Raw genomic sequence first — 17,579 nt, forward strand, 5'->3', positions numbered from 1 at the left:
GCCTGATTGGTGGAGTGCTGCAGCGTTGGTTGTCCTTCTGGAATGTTCTCCCATCTCCACAGAGGAACTCTGGAGCTCTATAAGAGTGACCATCGGGTTCTTGGTCACCTCCCTGACCAAGACACTTCTCCCCCGATTGCTCAGTATTGGCCAGGTGGCCAGCTCTAGGAAGTCTTGGTGGTTCCAAACTTCTTCCATTTAAGAATGATGGAGGTGACTGTGTTCTTAAGGAATCTCCAATGCTGCAGAAATGTGTTGGTACCCTTCCCCAGATCTGTACATCGACACAATCCTGTCTCGGAGCTCTATGGGCACTTCCTTCGACCTCATGGCTTGGTTTTTTCTCTGACATGCAGCGTCAACTGTGGGACCTTATATAGACAGGTGTGTGCCTTTCCAAATCATGTCCAATCAATCATATTTTCCACAGGTGGACTCCAATTAAGTTGAAGAAACATCTCAATGATGATCAATGGAAACAGGATGCACCTGAGCTCAATTGAGTATCATAGCAAAAGGTCTGAATACTTACATAAAGTATTTATTTTTAATACATTTCTAAAAACCTGTTTTCACTTTGTCGCTATGCGGTATATTGTGTGTCGATTGATGAGGAAAAACCTTTATTTAATCAATTTTAAAATAAGGGCTGTAACGTAACAAAATGTTTTAAAAAAGTGAAGGGGTCTGAATAATTTCCGAAGGCACTGTATACTACAGGAAGTAAGGTACTGCCACGGTTAATGATTTCCCAGAAACACATTAGTGTGGTTGCTGAAAACCAGTAAGTCGTCACAGGACCTATCTGCAATAAAACTGTGTGGTCGGAATAGTTTGAATTTATTCATACTCAACTCCTTTACTGTACACAGTAATGTATTATTCTGAACTCCTCGAAGTCAACATAAACAGACAGAACTCCTCATACAAAAACATACTTTCACAATACATACAAAAGGAAATTTAGTCATACAAGCCAATCATGTAGTTTACAAATAATGTTAAGTATTTGAAATGTGAATAAATGTTGTTATAGATACAGCTGGTTGAGAGAAAAGTCCATTGAACTCATGAACAATGTTTGTTCCACATAAGAATATTCTTAAATGGGCAATACACTCCAAAATCTAAGTTCGTTAGATGTTTTTAATACCTCAAAAGAAGTCTAATGTGAAGGTGGATCCATGTCCAAGACCACTGATTGTATAGATACAGCTGTATTCCTCAATCCCAAATGAATGGAAAAGATGAGCACATAATCTGTATGTGAATGGAAAAGATGGACACCATGGTGCTTATCTTGACGCTGATCGGTTTATGAATGGAAAAGATGAGCACAATGGGCACAATTTTTCATTCATAAACAGATAAGCATATCTGGTGCTCATTTTTATCATTCATTTGGGGTTGTGACATTATCATTGGATCTACAAAACCAATGGATTGGGATGTGTACGTTGCTTAACATAATGCTTCTTTGAGGTTTGAAAACATCTGACAAACTTTCATTTTAGAGTGTAGTGTCCCCATAAGTACAGAACATGATATGAAGACACAGATTCCTCACAGCCAAAACTGGTCACACACACACACACACACACACACACAGCACTGCCTAGGCATGACAACTACAAATACCGTCAACAATATTGTACAAAATCAATGTATAAAACTAAAATCTTCATGATGTGCATGCTATTTTACATGTATAAACTGTACTGAACAAAAATATAAAAACGCAACAATTTCAGAGATTTTACTGAGTTACAGTTTATATAAGGAAATTAGTTAATTGAAATAAATTCATTAGGCCCTAATCTACAGATTTCACAACTGGGCAGGGGAGCAGCCATGGGTGAGCCTGGGAAGGCATAGGACCACACACTTGGGAGCCAGGCCCAGCCAATCATAATGAGTTTTTCCCCACAAAAAAGGGATTTGTTAAAGACAGAAATACTCTTCAGCAAAGATGTGGAGGTCCTGGGCTGGCGTGATTACATGTAGTCTGTGGTTGAGGCCAGTTATCTAAAACGACATTGGAGGCAGCTTATGGTAGAGAAATTAACATTTAAATTCCATCAACAGTTCTAAAGGACATTCCTGCAGGCAGCATGACAATTGCACACTCCCTCAAAATGGAACATCTAAGGCATTGTGTTGTGTGACAAAATGGCACATTTTCGAGTGGCCTTTTATTTCACCCCCCCCCCCCAGCACAAGGTGCACCTGTGTAATAACTATGCTGTTTAATCATCTTCTTGATATGCCACACCTGTCAGGTAGATGGATTATCTTGGCAAAGGAGAAACGCTCACCAACAGGGATGTAAACAAATTTGTTCAGAGAATGAGAGAAGTATGCTTTTTGTGCATATGAAACATTTCTGGGATCTTTTGTTTTAGGTCATGAAACATGGCACCAACACTTTACATTTATATTTTTGTTTAGCATAGTAATTCAGCAATTCAATTCTATTTAAAAAAGCCTATTCTTGTTCTGTGTGCATCGGTATGCATTTGCTAGTTTATTAAGTGTTCAGTTACACAAAAAAGGCTACTGTTGTGTACAGTTTGTGTTCCCATCTAAAAAGTAGTGAATAGTTGTTGAACAGGTTCATCAACATGACATCAGAAAATAGTATCCGTATGATAAGAAAATAACATTCTAAACACTTCATGGACTCGCTCATTTCCATACTCTCATAAGCATAAAACAAACAGGCTAGAGAGATAAAGGTACTGATGTATTTTCGCTCCACTAAACAAAAATGGGGGTCAAACCATGGACACCAGAAGTTCATTCTCTGAATACTCCTATGAAAGTGCTGCCAGTCAAGGAGCTAGTGAAGAATAGTTCAAGAGTGATGAGTGAGTGAGCAATGGGTGCCATTATCCCAGCTCCCAGCTGCTCAGAGAAAGTCCCCCTTGTGTTCTCCTCTATTGAGCAAAAAAAAGGAAAGGAAAAGAGCTGGACTACACTACTGCCTTCAGAGCCCAACCCCATTTCACCATGGCTACAGGGCAAAGGCTTCTAACTACCCATGAGCCTCGGTCTCTCTCAATTGTCCTCTATTGACGAGCAACACAGGCAGCAACACACAAACACTGTCTGAGTAAGGTGGCCATTGAGTCAGTCGCCAAATAGCACTTCTCCCAAAATGTGAGGAGCAGCTGTCTAAGTAGCTGTACAGAATACAAAACTCAGACATGAATAATACATCTATAAACACGACTAGACTGAGGATGAAGACGGAACTTGAAATAATATAGCAGACAGAGGAAAATAAAATATGGTCTACTGCATACAAAGAAGATTTGGACCAGTGTAAGTACTCGTTGTAAAGGAATAAAAGGCATCAAAGACATGCCGAGAATTTCCCCCAATAATATTGATCCTTTGAACCAAGCTTCAATGTCCTTGTAATCATAGTCGGAAATTGGATGTGTACTCTGTCCAGGTGTTCCCTCTGTCCAGCAACATTAGAGTTGCCCCAAAGATCTACTCAAATGCCAGTGCCCCACGTATGGGAACAGTACTCACTGCGCTTGAGTTGCAGGTCTAAAGAAAAGTCCTCAGCCAGGTAGGCATGACAAGTGCCATCGAGATGATTTAACCACAGATGCATGACAAGGGCCATCTGATCACATCTATAGTAGCACTGCACCACCAATTCACGCCTAGTGGGACACAGTGGCTTCAGTAACCTGCTTTGAAACCTAGAAGGTGCCAAGTCTCAGAGCTGGGGTGCTTTGTCCTCATACATTGGTGGCGGAGTGAGCGGCTCAATAGTGATCCCTCCCGGTGGCTGAGAGTTATCCGTGTTATTCATAAAGAGCTTCTCCGATTTAATCCTCCGGATCTTAAGGGGAAGGAGCTTGAGGCCTGTTCGCCCAGTGCGGCGGTTAGGTACAGCAGAGGAGGCAGGGTTAGCGGAAGCGGGTGACGTCTGGGTGACATCTGACCCTTCCAGCTCCATCTGCACACCGTCCACCAGGTCGTCGTAGGAGGGCAGCTGGGAGGAGCTGTGGCGCAAGTTGCTCTGGCGTATGGGGTACTCGCCGCTGCCTACCACCTCCTCGTAGCTGGGCACAGTGTACCTCTGGACTCGCTCCTCTGCCCTGTGGACATTCATACAGAAACACACAGATAGTTACTGATGTCTATGTGCTTACAAAATGGACTGTGTCTTCTATATAGTTGATTTTGTGTGTACTCTAGGCTATGCCGTGTGTAATCTAGGCTATGCCGTGTGTCCTGATAAATACAGTCCTGATGGTTTTACATGGCTTTATTGCAACAGGTTCCCTGTTTAGGTAACGGGGCTTGAACTGAAAAGTTACTTAAAGCACTGCAGAGAGATATAAAGAAACAAAAACATGGCTAACCAATGTTAATAGCAAAGGACCAGCGTGGGTGCAGGATTTTGCTCCAGCCAAAGCAAAGCCTTTCACATGATCAAACTAAACTAACCAACCTCAGTGAACAAACAAAATCAGTCAGTGTGACCACCATTTGCATCATGCAGTGTGACATCTCCTTCACATCGAGTTGATCAGGCTGTTAATTGAGGTGTGTTGTCCCACTTCTCTTCAATGGCTGTGGGAAGTTGCAGGATGTTGGCGGGAACTGGAACACGCTATCGTACACGGCGATCCAGAGCGTCCAAAACATGCTCAATGGGTGACATGTCTGGTGAGTGAGCAGGCCATGGAAGAACTGGGACATAGTAGTGCACTGGTGATGGAGGTGGATGAATGGCAATAAGCCTCGTCACTATATCTCAAATTGCACAGAGATAAAAAATGGGGGCACTCTGTACATCTACCCGGTACAGTTGAAACTGGGATTCATCCGTGAACAGCACACTTCTCCAGTATGCCAGTGGCCATCAAAGGTGAGCGTTTGCCCACTGATGCCGAACTGCAGTCAGGGCAAGACCCTGGTGAGGACGACGAGCATGCAGATGAGCTTCCCTGAGACGGTTTCTGACAGTTTGTGCAGAAATTCTTATGTTATGCAAACCCACAGTTTCATCAGCCGTCAGGGTGGCTGGTCTCAGACGATCCAGCAGGTAAAGAAGCCGGATGTGGAGGTCCTAGGCTGGCGTGGATAGACGTGGTCTGTGGTTGTAAAGCCGCTTAGACGTACTGTCAAATTATTTAAAACGATGTTGGTAGAGAAATTAACATTAAATTATCTGGTAACAGCTCTGGTGGACATTCCTGCAGTCAGCATGCCAATTGTACACTCCCTCAAAACTTGAGACATCTGTGGCATTGTGTGATACAACTGCACATTTAGAGTGGCCTTTTATTGTCCCCAGCACAAGGTGCACCTGTATAATGTTAATGCTGTTTAATCAGCTTCTTGAAATGCCACACCTGTCAGGTGGATGGATTATCTTGGCAAATGAGAAATGCTCACTTACAGGGATGTAAACAAATTTGTGCACACAATTTGAGACCGTGCACATTTTGTTACAGCCTTATTATTTTACCCACTTTTCCCTCCACGATTGATAGTTACAGTCTTGTCCCATCGCTGCAACTCCCATACGAAATCCCGGCCGGCCAAACCCGGACGACTCTGGGCCAATTGTGCGTCACCTCATGGGTATCCCGGCCGGCTGCGGCACAGCCCAGCATCGAAACAGGATCTGTAGTAACAACTAGCACTGCAGTGACTTAGATCGCTGCGCCACTCGGGAGGCCCCAGTTACAGCCTTATTCTAAAATGTATTAAATAACAAAAATAATAATCCTCAATCTACACACAATACCCCATAATGAGAAAGCGAGTTGACAGTTTGGACACACCTACTCATACAATGATTTCTTTATTTCAATCGAAATTGAGCTCAGGTGCATCCTGTTTCCATTGATCATCCTTGAGATGTTTCTACAACTTGATTGGACTCCACCTGTGGTAAATTCAATTGATTAGACAGGATTTGGAAAGGCACACACCTATAAGGTTCCACAGTTGACACTGCATGTCATGGCAAAAACCAAGCCATGAGGTAGAAGGAATTGTCCGTAGAGCTCCGAGACAGGATTGTGTCGAGGCACAGATCTGGGGAAGGGTACCAAAAAATGTCTGCAGCATTTATTAAGGTCCCCAAGAACACAGTGTCCTCCATCTAGCTTAAATGGAAGACGTTTGGAACCACCAAAACTCCTCCTAGACCTGGCCGCCTGGCCAAATTGAGCAATCGGGGGAGAAGGGCCTTGGTCAGAGAGGTGACCAAGAACCTGGTGGTCACTGACAGAGCTTCTGAGTTCCTCTGTGGAGATGGCAGAACCTTTGAGAAGGACAACAATCTCTGCAGCACTCTACCAATCAGGCCTTTATGGTAGAGTGGCCAGACAGAAGCCACTACCAAGTAAAAGTAGACTCACCTAATAGACTACTCACCTATAGACTCTCAGACCATGAGAAACAAGACTCTATGGTCTGATGAAACCAAGATTGAACACTTTGGCCTAAATACCAAGCATCTTGTCTGGAAGAAACCTGGAACCATCCCTACGGTGACGCATGGTGGTGGCAGCATCATGCTGTGGGGATGTTTTTCAGTGGGATCGAGGGAAAGATGAAGTACAGAGAGATCCTTGATGAAAACCTGCTTCAGAGCTCTCAGGACCTCAGACTGGGACCAAGGTTCACCTTCCACAGGACAACAACCCTAAGCACACAACCAAGACAACGCAGGAGTGGCTTCAGGACAAATCTCCTTGAGTGGCCCAGCCAGAGCCCGGACTTGAACCCGATCAAACTTCTCTGGAGAGACCTTAAAGTAGCTGTGCAGCGAAGCTACCCATCCAACCTGCCAGAGCTAAGACAATCTGCAGAGAATGGGAGAAACTCCCCAAAGACCAGTGTGCCAAGCTTGCAGCATCATACTCAAGAAGACTCGAGGCTGAAATCGCTGCGAAAGGTGCTTCAACAAAGTACTGAGTGAAGGGTCTGAATACTTATGTAAATGTGACTCGTTTTTGATATTTGCAAAAAACATTTAAACCTGTTTTTGCTTTGTCATTATAGAGTTGCATGTAGATTGATGAGGAAATAAACTATTTAATCAATTTTAGTAAGGCTAACGTAAGAAAAAGTGAAGGGGTCTGAATATTTTCCGAACGCACTGTAGATAAGCTTGTGTGTATGGAACATTTCGGGGATCTTTTATTTCAGCTCATGAAACATTGGACGAACACTTTACATGTTACGTTTATATTTTTGTTCAGTGTAGTTGAATCAACTGAACATGTGTTAGCCCTCATAGGTTAAAGGGCAATATTCACCTCCAGCACCACCACAAACATCAATACATGTCAGAATGGCAAGTTTCTATGTTTTGTAGTCAAAAATATAGAAATAAGTGTTTGATGACATCATCCGGAAACACTGATGGCGTCATCTGGTGTGCATCATGCGATGTTACACATCTAGGAGCAGTCAAACGGTTAGGAAAGTAAAAGGGATTGCCCAACCCTGTACTGAACCCTGAGCAAACAAACCTGCTGAGGTCATTAATTAGCTACAGTACTCACGTCTCTCCGTCGTCATCACTGGTAGCTACGTTGCCTGCCCCCAGAGTCTGGGCCTCTAGGAGCACCTGCTGCTCCCGTTGCTTGTTCCTCATCCCCAGGCACAGGGACAGCAGGAGCATGGCCACTCCAGCCCCGACCAGTACAAAGGCCACCGATGAAGTCCTCCCCCTAGTGTCCGGTTTCGGGTTCCCTCCTCCGGTGCCACTGCTGTTGTTCCCGGCCATGTCGGAGGGCACCACACTCCATACGATCATGACAATGCCCAGGGCCACCAGTCCCACCCCCAGGGCACACAAGGCATACTGGGAACCTGAGTTTCCAGGACTGTTGTGGTGGTTGCTGGCAACAGGGCGGTTTGGGGCCACCTCAACACTGGAGAGCATTTTCTCCGAAACGTAGGCCCACCTAGTGTTCAGCTAGCTGCTTCACACCTGGGGTCAAAGACTGAGGAGAGAAACAGTTCATTAGGGCAGAAATAGAACACTGATACAGTAGAGGTTAATATGTGGGGTTAACAATATTATTTCAATACAAATAGAGTAAATAGGGGAAATTATGGCACTCAAACTGTGATGGAATTTGGATAGAGAATCATTGTTCAAATAACTTCAATATATTCCAATTTAAAACATGAAAAATAATCTGTGAAAAAAAAAAAAAAGCACACACTTGCCCTACACTTCACAATTACACACTTCATTATTCCCTTGCTTTTGAATAGGCTTCTCTATCAATATATCCTACAGCTAGAGTTCAAAATGCTGGGTGGGCAATATTCCTTTCCTTTGTTTAAGATAATGCGACTTCCAGTAGCTTCTGTCTCCTGTGACCATTAGCACCTACCTGCCAGAGAGCCAACACTTACACGGCGTTGGAAAACTCCCTCATGCAGACTTTATATTAATAAGGTGTGTTTTTATGGCAAGATTTAACAGCACAGTCACCCAGGTACAGGAAAATCTTGCACAATGTCAAGTTGTTCAGTGGAATTAAGGTAAGAAATGCCATTCAAAGCCATTTTACAGGAATTTTATTTGGAATGTTACTTTTCTGGAAACGGGATGAAGTCAGTATATTTAGAGTGGCTTTCATAAAAATAAATATTTTTTTAAACACTCCAGGACTATTCAGAATGTTGATAAACACTCCTCATCTTTCTATCAAAAACAGTAGTACCATGTACGACAAATGCCTTTCAGAATATATTTATAGAATATAAGAGAAGCTTAGATAAATTATGTATTCTAAGATATAAAATGTTTCTGTAAATGTCTGAAGAACATCCCAGAACAAGCACACAAAATGTAGTGAAATCACAATCAGAAAAGATATGATACATTATTATCCATCACTGTTATGGATGTCATAACGCTGAAAAGGGATACTGACAATGAAGAGGGAAACCAATACTAGACCATGTAACTCCCCTCCCCCCTCCCCTATATTTGACCTTCCCACAGTATTGCCCAAATATGGGTGCTCCTGTGTGTCTATCTTTACAAGAGCAAGAACGGTTACTCATAATAAAACCAGACATGCATTTTGCAACCCGAGTCACCAGATTAGAAAAGACATTTAACCTCATGACAATTACCTGTCTCAGTTACAGTATGGTTAACTAACTGCTAAGTCCTTAACGGTTATAAATCAGCAGTTATTCATTTTACAGGCCTAACCGCCAGTGGGCGAGCGGCGTTTTGCAATTTAAGACGTGATTTGCATGTCTTCCGGGTAGCCCCCATTCAGAGGACTACTATAAGCCCTCGGCAAGCCATCTAGCCATGAGTTCATTTGAAAGGCATTTTTCTAAATCACAAATATGGCCTGCCACCTTTCAGGTAACCACAGCAAGCTGTTTTTGTTGTTATAAAAGGGTGGCAATTCAAATAGCCACCCTTTGCCTTGATGACAGCTTTGCACACTCTTGGCATTCTCTTAACCAGCTTCACCTGGAATGCTTTTCCAACAGTCTTGAAGGAGTTCCCACATATGCTGAGCGCTTGTTAGCTGCTTTTCCATCACTGAGGTTTGACTCATCCCAAACCATCTCAATTTGGTTAAGGTCAGTGGATTGTGGAGGCCAGGTCATCTGATGCAGCACTCCGGCACTATCCTTCTTGGTAAAAGTACCTCCAGGCTGTGGTTGGTCATTGTCCTGTCGGAAAACAAATGATAGTGGGACTAAGCGCAAGCCAGATGGGATGGTGGATCGCTGCAGAATGCTGTGGTAGCCATGCTGGTTAAGTGTGCCTTGAATTCTAAATAAGTCAGAGTGTCACCAGCAAAGCACCCCCACACCATAATACCGCCTCCTTCACGCTTTACGGTGGGAAATACACGTACCCACACCGCATCTCACAAAGACACAGCGGTTGGAAACAAAAATCTCAAATTTGGACTCCAGACCAAAGGACAAATGTCCACTGCTCTAAATGTCCATTGCGCGTGTTTCTTGGCCCAAGCAAGTCTCTTCATCTTATTGGTGTCCTTAAGTAGTGTTTTTTTGCAGCAATTCCACCATGAAGCCCTGATTCACGCAGTCTCCTCTGAACAGTTGATGTTGAGATGTGTCTGTTACTTGAACTCTGAAGAATTTATTTGGGCTGCAATTTCTGAGGCTGGTAAATCTAATGAACTTATCCTCTGCAGCAGAGTTAACTATGGGGCTTCCTTTCCTGTGGCGGTCCTCATGAGAACCTGTTTCATCATCATAGCGCTTGATGGTTTTTGCGACTGCACTTAAAGAGACGTTCAAAGTTCTTGACATTTTCCATAATGACTGACATACATGTCTTAAAGTAATGGACTGTCTTTTCTCTTTGCTGATTTTTGCTGTTCTTGCCATTATCAAATAGGGTCATCATCTGTAAACCACCCCTACCTTGTCACAACACAACTGATTGGCTCAAACGCATTAAGAAAATAAATTCCACAAATTAACTTAAGGTACACCTGTTCATTGAAATGCATTCCAGGTGACTACCTAGTTGGAGAGAACCTGGTTGAGAGAATGCCTAGTGTGCAAAGCTGTCATCAAGTTAAAGGGTGGCTATTTGAAGAATTTCAAATATAATTCGATTAGTTTAACACTTTTTTGTTTAACACATGATTCCATTTGTGCTTTTTCATAATTTTGATATCGTCACCATTATTCTACAATGTAGAAAATAGTGCAAATAAAGAAAAACCCTTAAATGAGTAGGTGTGTCCAACCTTTTGACTGGTATTGTACTTTAGAACGATTTAGACATGATTTGCGGGAACATGAAAAGAGGGACCTTACATCAAAACCTCATCATAGTGAGGACATTAATAGTGAGATGTCCAAAGCCATTTAGTTAAATATTGTATTTCTTTGATTAAAATAAGTTAACTCTTAAAAGCTCAAGTCTGGTTAATTAATCATCCACATTACCAAACTTTGCTTTGTTGTGTCAGCAATTGGACATTGTTCTTATGGGGGGGCTAGTTACCCCACATTACCCTATGCATGCCTTGATACCCTCAATCTGACAGATTACAAATTGCTAGGGCCAGCAAAATAATACTTTTGTGTGCATGTCTGGACTTGCTAAGAGAGAGAGCGAGAGAGAAAGAGATCAAGGAACAACTGATATAAAATTACTAGTACACTGAAGAATGTGTGGTATGACCAAAACCCCACCCCATCCTGTACAACTAGGCCTAAAAGTAATTTCAAAATAACAGCTGTTATTTTTTTAGGGGCACATTTTCTTGAACAGTCAATCTGTAACCTAGCCTCCTACATCTGGCTGGTTGTACACAGTTGTGTGTAACCCAAACGTGCACAAAACTGTGCCACAATGACGTAAGGAAAATACTTGGAATAACGTTAAAAACCTTGTAGCAATTTCAGAATACCATTCCAGGTGCCTACTCCCAACAGTTTAAATGTGCAGAACTGTATTGACAGCCCTTTGGGAAATGTTAAATAACAGTGCCCACGTTTGTGGAAATATATATATATATTTATTTTTTTAAGTGTGTGAGTGCCAAGTCGACCTAAGCAACGAAAGAGTTCAATCTCCTTTGCAACTGTATTCGATTTGTTCTGTTTTTTAAAGAATTACATTTTGGCAGACATTTGCGGTTGCATTGATTTATCAACTTCTGTATCCATTACAACTTGTATGTATTTTTAAAGATGTGTTGAAGTTAGAACCGAAGTAGCCGACACATGCATGCAGTGCCCTGTTGAAGTTGCGAAGTAGACGAACGAAAGTGTGATGACATTATGAAGTATTTCAGCACAGACAGTCACATTCCAGTGCATTGATAGCCCACAAAATACATATGTTGATGAGAGAGGTAATGTATACTCTAGGGTAGTAATGTGTATAGACGCCACATTCTACTAAATTAGATACTTAGCCCAGCTATCACGCTGGCTAAACAGGCGTGTTCTGCAAACAAATAGATTAACCCATAACGTTCTCGCTCTAGTATGAAGACTATAGCCTACTACTACGCGAAGTATGAATCAAAGGTACTGAACTGATAAAAACAATGGTTTGTAAAAATGAAGACAATATGATGCAATGGGTGGAAAAGACGCCCTTACCTTTGCATGCTGACGATACATTCCAAAGTGTTTTCTTTCTTCGAAGTTGATCACCCGCGATCAAGGGAATTAATGTACGTAGCCTAGCTATATCTTGGAAATATACTAATCAAGCCACATTTCTAACCAGAAACTTTCTTCGACGGACCTATAGACGACTGATGTGATCACGTCACAAAAACAATGCGCGCGGTTCAATGGGGCAAAAGGCCGTGAGCCGATTGAGAGCAACATTGGGCGGATTCGATTATGCTGAACTGCGGGACACTGGTCTATGGCCCGTGATGTGAACAAGGGAAGAGCGCTTTTCTCAATAAACAGAAATCTGCGTCACTTAGTCATGTTGTCAACAAGGCAACATGGTGCAACGTCCCCAAAAAATACAAGCTACAACCTCTTTACGATAAAATATAGACTATGTTTGAATTTTCAAACAAGGTTTTATTGGCAAGGCAGATAAAGCGTGTATATCAAAAGCAATCACTTTTGCATGGGAAAACACAGAATCTTACTCAAAACTACACGTGCTTAATTAAGTCTCCTTAATTTTGAGCCAATTTCGCAGTCAGAGTTGAGCACCTGGTTCACGCCTGGGAGGCAGCGCGATTCAGCTTGTTTTATCTTGTTCTGTATATTAACAAAAATAATAATACACATAAATCTTGTTCTTGATACCATGTCTTCTTTTGAGGTGTTTTGACTAATGTCACGTCCATGCTAATATGGCAAAAAAATCTCTAGCTAGCTAACCAACAAAGGTAGCAATGTATTTGAGAGAAAAGTGCTCATTGTGCAAATGTATTTATATTTTATACAGTTAATAGTTCATTTGTTGTCAACAATCTAAGCCTGTGGAATTCAAACTTTTTCAGCTAGGACAAAAAAAAAGAAAACATTTCATGACACAACCTAAAATCCTTACATTTCGATATATATATTTTTTAACCCATTATTTTACCAGGTAAATTGACTGAGAACACGTTCTCATTTGCAGCAACGACCTGTGGAATAGTTACAGGGGAGAGGAGGGGGATGAATGAGCCAATTGTAAACTGGGGATTATTAGGTGACCGTGATGGTTTGAGGGCCAGATTGGGAATTTAGCCAGGACACCGGGGTTAACACCCCTACTCTTACGATAAGTGCCATGGGATCTTTAATGACCTCAGAGAGTCAGAACACCCGTTTAACATCCCATCCAAAAGACGGCACCCTACAGAGGGCAGTGTCCCCAATCACTGCCCTGGGGCATTGGGATATTTTTTCAGACCAGAGGAAAGAGTGCCTCCTACTGGCCCTCCAACACCACTTCCAGAAGCATCTGGTCTCACATCCAGGAACTGACCAGGACCAACCCTGCTTAGTTTCAGAAGCAAGTCAGCAGTGGTATGCAGGGTGGTATACCGCTGGCTGTACATTAACAAATAACCTTCAATTCATAACATTTTCATCTCTTAGCAAAATAAAATACATTTTATTTGTCAAATAATCTTTCTGGAAAACGTGTCTGTATTGGCTCATGCAATAATCTGCACTCTTAATGCTTTAGAGACCCGACTCCAGCTTCCTGCAACCACGCTAGGGGTCGCGGCCCCGACTTTGAATACCGCCGATCTAAGCCAACTCCTCTGTATTGCCCCATATTTTTGCCAGCCTGGTTTCAGACAAGATGACACATGGAACATTTAAATTGGGGACACTCAAATTAGTATATGTTCAAATCAAAATCAAATCACATTTATTTATATAGCCCTTCGTACATCAGCTGATATCTCAAAGTGCTGTACAGAAACCCAGCCTAAAACCCCAAACAGCAAGCAATGCAGGTGTAGCCAAAACCTAGGAAGAAACCTAGAGAGGAACCAGGCTATGTGGGGTGGCCAGTCCTCTTCTGGCTGTGCCGGGTGGAGATTATAACAGAACATGGCCAAGATGTTCAAATGTTCATAAATGACCAGCATGGTCGTATTATAATAAGGCAGAACAGTTGAAACTGGAGCAGCAGCACGGTCAGATGGACTGGGGACAGCAAGGAGTCATCATGTCAGGTAGTCCTGGGGCATGGTCCTAGGGCTCAGGTCCTCCGAGAGAGAGACAAAAAGAGAGAATTAGAGAGAGCATATGTGGGGTGGCCAGTCCTCTTCTGGCTGTGCCGGGTGGAGATTATAACAGAACATGGCCAAGATGTTCAAATGTTCATAAATGACCAGCATGTCATCTGGGGGTAATCCTGAGGCATGGTCCTAGGGCTCAGGTCCTCCGAGAAAGAAAGAGAGAAGGAGAGAATTAGAGAACGCACACTTAGATTCACACAGGACACCGAATAGGACAGGAGAAGTACTCCAGATATAACAAACTGACCCTAGCCCCCCGACACATAAACTACTGCAGCATAAATACTGGATGCTGAGACAGGAGGGGTCAGGAGACACTGTGGACTCATCCGAGGACACCCCCGGACAGGGCCAAACAGGAAGGATATAACCCCACCCACTTTGCCAAAGCACAGCCCCCACACCACTAGAGGGATATCTTCAACCACCAACTTACCATCCTGAGACAGGGCCGAGAATAGCCCACAAAGATCTCCGCCATGGCACAACCCAAGGGGGGGCGCCAACCCAGACAGGATGACCACATCAGTGAATCAACCCACTCAGGTGACGCACCCCTTCCAGGGACGGCATGAGAGAGCCCCAGTAAGCCAGTGACTCAGCCCCTGTAATAGGGTTAGAGGCAGAGAATCCCAGTGGAAAGAGGGGAACCGGCCAGGCAGAGACAGCAAGGGCGGTTCGTTTAATGTGGTTAGATAAGACAGATGGTTACTTAAGGCTGAAACGAAAGTAGGGTGGGCGTATAACATGAACATCTAGCAACCCAAAGGTTGCGAGTTCGAAACTCATCATGGACAACCTTAGCAACTTTTCAACTACTTATTATTTTTTAGCTACTTTTCAACTACTTAGCATGTTAGCTAACCCTTCCCCCAACCTTAAACCATTTAGCTAACGCTTCCTCTAACCTTAACTATTTTAGCTAACCCTTCACCTAACCGGAACCCTTTAACGTAACTACCACCTAGACAGAATTCGTAACATATAATACGTTTTGCAAATGTGTAACATATAGGGATCTATTCAATCTGTATCGCTGAAGTGTTACAGATTGTGAAATAAAATTGTAAAAGTAATTTACGGTTGAGCTGACAAATGCAGTTATTACCGTGAATGTAGTCTCCCGTTACATTTGAATCACGCTGTAACGCTGACCTTCCGCAATTTGGGGTGCATCGGTCTATGGACGGTGACGTGAACGGGCAAAAGCGGTGAGGGAGAGGTGCCCTTCTCAAATTGAACAGTAATCAGCAACTCTCAGTCATGTTGTCAACAAGGCAGCATGGTGAATCGTCCAGAAACATACATCTAATTTCCATAAAATATGTTGTACTTTTCAAACTAGTTTTCCTTGAGAAGGCAAATAAAGCGTTTTTATGAAAAGCATTCTCTTTGCATGTGAAAACACAGAAACTTACTCATTACTCCACATGCTTAAAATCTATCCTAGGTAACATCACTTTTGTTTTGGCTTTGAACAAGGCACCTGGGGCCTGTTGCACAAAACTAGGATAAGGGATTAAGCCAGGATATCTTGGTGATCCTGGCTCAATTGATCCGTAATCCGGTTGCACTAAAGATGGATAGGGGGCAGGAGGATATGTTATGGTATAAATTACCATGGAGATTTATTCTGTGGAGCTAGCCTGCTCCAGACCAGGCTAAATTCCAGGATCTATTTAATCTCATCCCTAATGTCAGTCAGCAGTCACCACAAATGGAAACCAATAGTTATTTCACTGCTCACTATACATTGTTATCACATATAACTAGACCCACTGTTATTATTTAAACGTTTGTGATCATTAATTTCAATGATTTTGGATAAAAAATGATTTTTAGATGATGTTGCTATCATTAGATAATTTACAGTTTCCCATAGACTATAAGGCTATATATAAAATGATAGAATATTAGGGCCACAGAGGGGAAAAAAACACAAGTCATAATATTGTAACCAGTTGTTTTAAAGGAGGACAGTTGTTAAAATGACAGATGTAAAATCGTGAAATTGTACTTCAGTATGGTTTCATAAACAAAGACATGCTGATGTGCCAGAATATTAAGTATCACATTGTCATAAGTATCAAAACAATATGTAGCTTTTCTGCAGAAAGAACCAGCCTCATAAATTTATGACTTTATCCTTTTTCTTCAGTGTGGCCCTAGTACTCTGTCATAAACAAATACACATTCCATATGAATATAAAAACACAATGTGTAACATTATGTTCCTTTATTGAATAAGGACAAAACAAAGCAGGTAAACCATCAGCTCCTTTCGAAACTGAAGTCACAGTGACTCTACAAGATGGAAAGCACAGAATCCAAGCATATTATACAAAATGATACATACACATTCAAAGGTCTGTATATAACACACCCTGCATGTCTGCACACTAAAATAAATGCAGGACAAATCCATACACATCAACTGAACAGACAAATGAATGGATGCAGTAGCCTCCCTGCAGCCTTGTATTACACACAGTATACCGCACAAACATCATAAGAGGCCAAATTCGTCAAAAAACGAACCCAAAAAAAACCAAATTCCTCTGCCACCGCAGGACATATTTAACCAAAATTGAAAGCACACATACTAACTAAAATAATTCAACACATATTGGTCCCTCAGCAGCCGACCACTGTCGTCATCAGGGAAGATTGCCGGATTGTCCCAGTCCATGGCTGGTGGCACTCTGGGGGCCCTCTCCTTCCTCAGGCAGGCCACATTGTGGAGGACAGCACAAGCCACAGTAATATCACATGCCCTAACAGGGCTGACCCTTAATTTGTGAAGGCAGTGAAAGCGTGCCTTCAGGAGGCCAAAGGTCATTTCAACTCTGGCCCTGGTCCTGGCATGGGCATGGTTGTAGGCCTGCTGTGCTTCCTGGGGGTCTGTGAAAGGTGTCAGGAGAAAAGGCTGGCAGCCATACCCCCTGTCTCCCAGCAACACACCAGAGAATTCACCTGTCAACACAAAATCTCATCATTACTACCTCATAAACACAGTGATATTCTTGACACAGCCATGATGGTTATAAATAGGGGTTGTGTGGCTTACCTTGTGATAGGCACTGATAGATTTCAGAGGCCCGACAGATAGATTTCAGAGGCCCGAAAGATTCTGGAGTCATGGACTGAGCCAGGCCATTTTGCCACAACATTGCTGATCACACAGTCAGCATTGCAGACCATCTGAAATCATAAGATGAGGAATATTACACCAATCAATGCACATCACTGGCAATGCAGAGTGTTCGTCAATGGACAATATCAAAAAGTTATGTTCACCTGAACATTAATGCTGTGAAAAGATTTCCTATTCAC

At 42.6% G+C, this 17,579-nt stretch overlaps 1 protein-coding gene across 1 annotated transcript; it reads right to left on the reverse strand.

Annotated features, from left to right (window-relative positions):
- Positions 1-824: 824 nt before the first annotated feature.
- Positions 825-12,724, reverse strand: tmem51a (transmembrane protein 51a). Its single transcript, XM_020506243.2, has 3 exons — positions 12,133-12,724; positions 7,551-7,994; positions 825-4,118 (listed from the first exon to the last, which is right to left on the reverse strand). The coding sequence occupies exons 2-3, from the start codon at positions 7,931-7,933 to the stop codon at positions 3,734-3,736; spliced, it is 768 nt and encodes a 255-aa protein (XP_020361832.1). The 5' UTR covers positions 7,934-7,994; positions 12,133-12,724; the 3' UTR covers positions 825-3,733.
- Between the last annotated feature and the right edge of the window lie 4,855 nt (positions 12,725-17,579).

The sequence above is a fragment of the Oncorhynchus kisutch genome, linkage group LG17, assembly GCF_002021735.2.
Source record: "Oncorhynchus kisutch isolate 150728-3 linkage group LG17, Okis_V2, whole genome shotgun sequence".
NCBI lineage: Eukaryota > Metazoa > Chordata > Actinopteri > Salmoniformes > Salmonidae > Oncorhynchus > Oncorhynchus kisutch.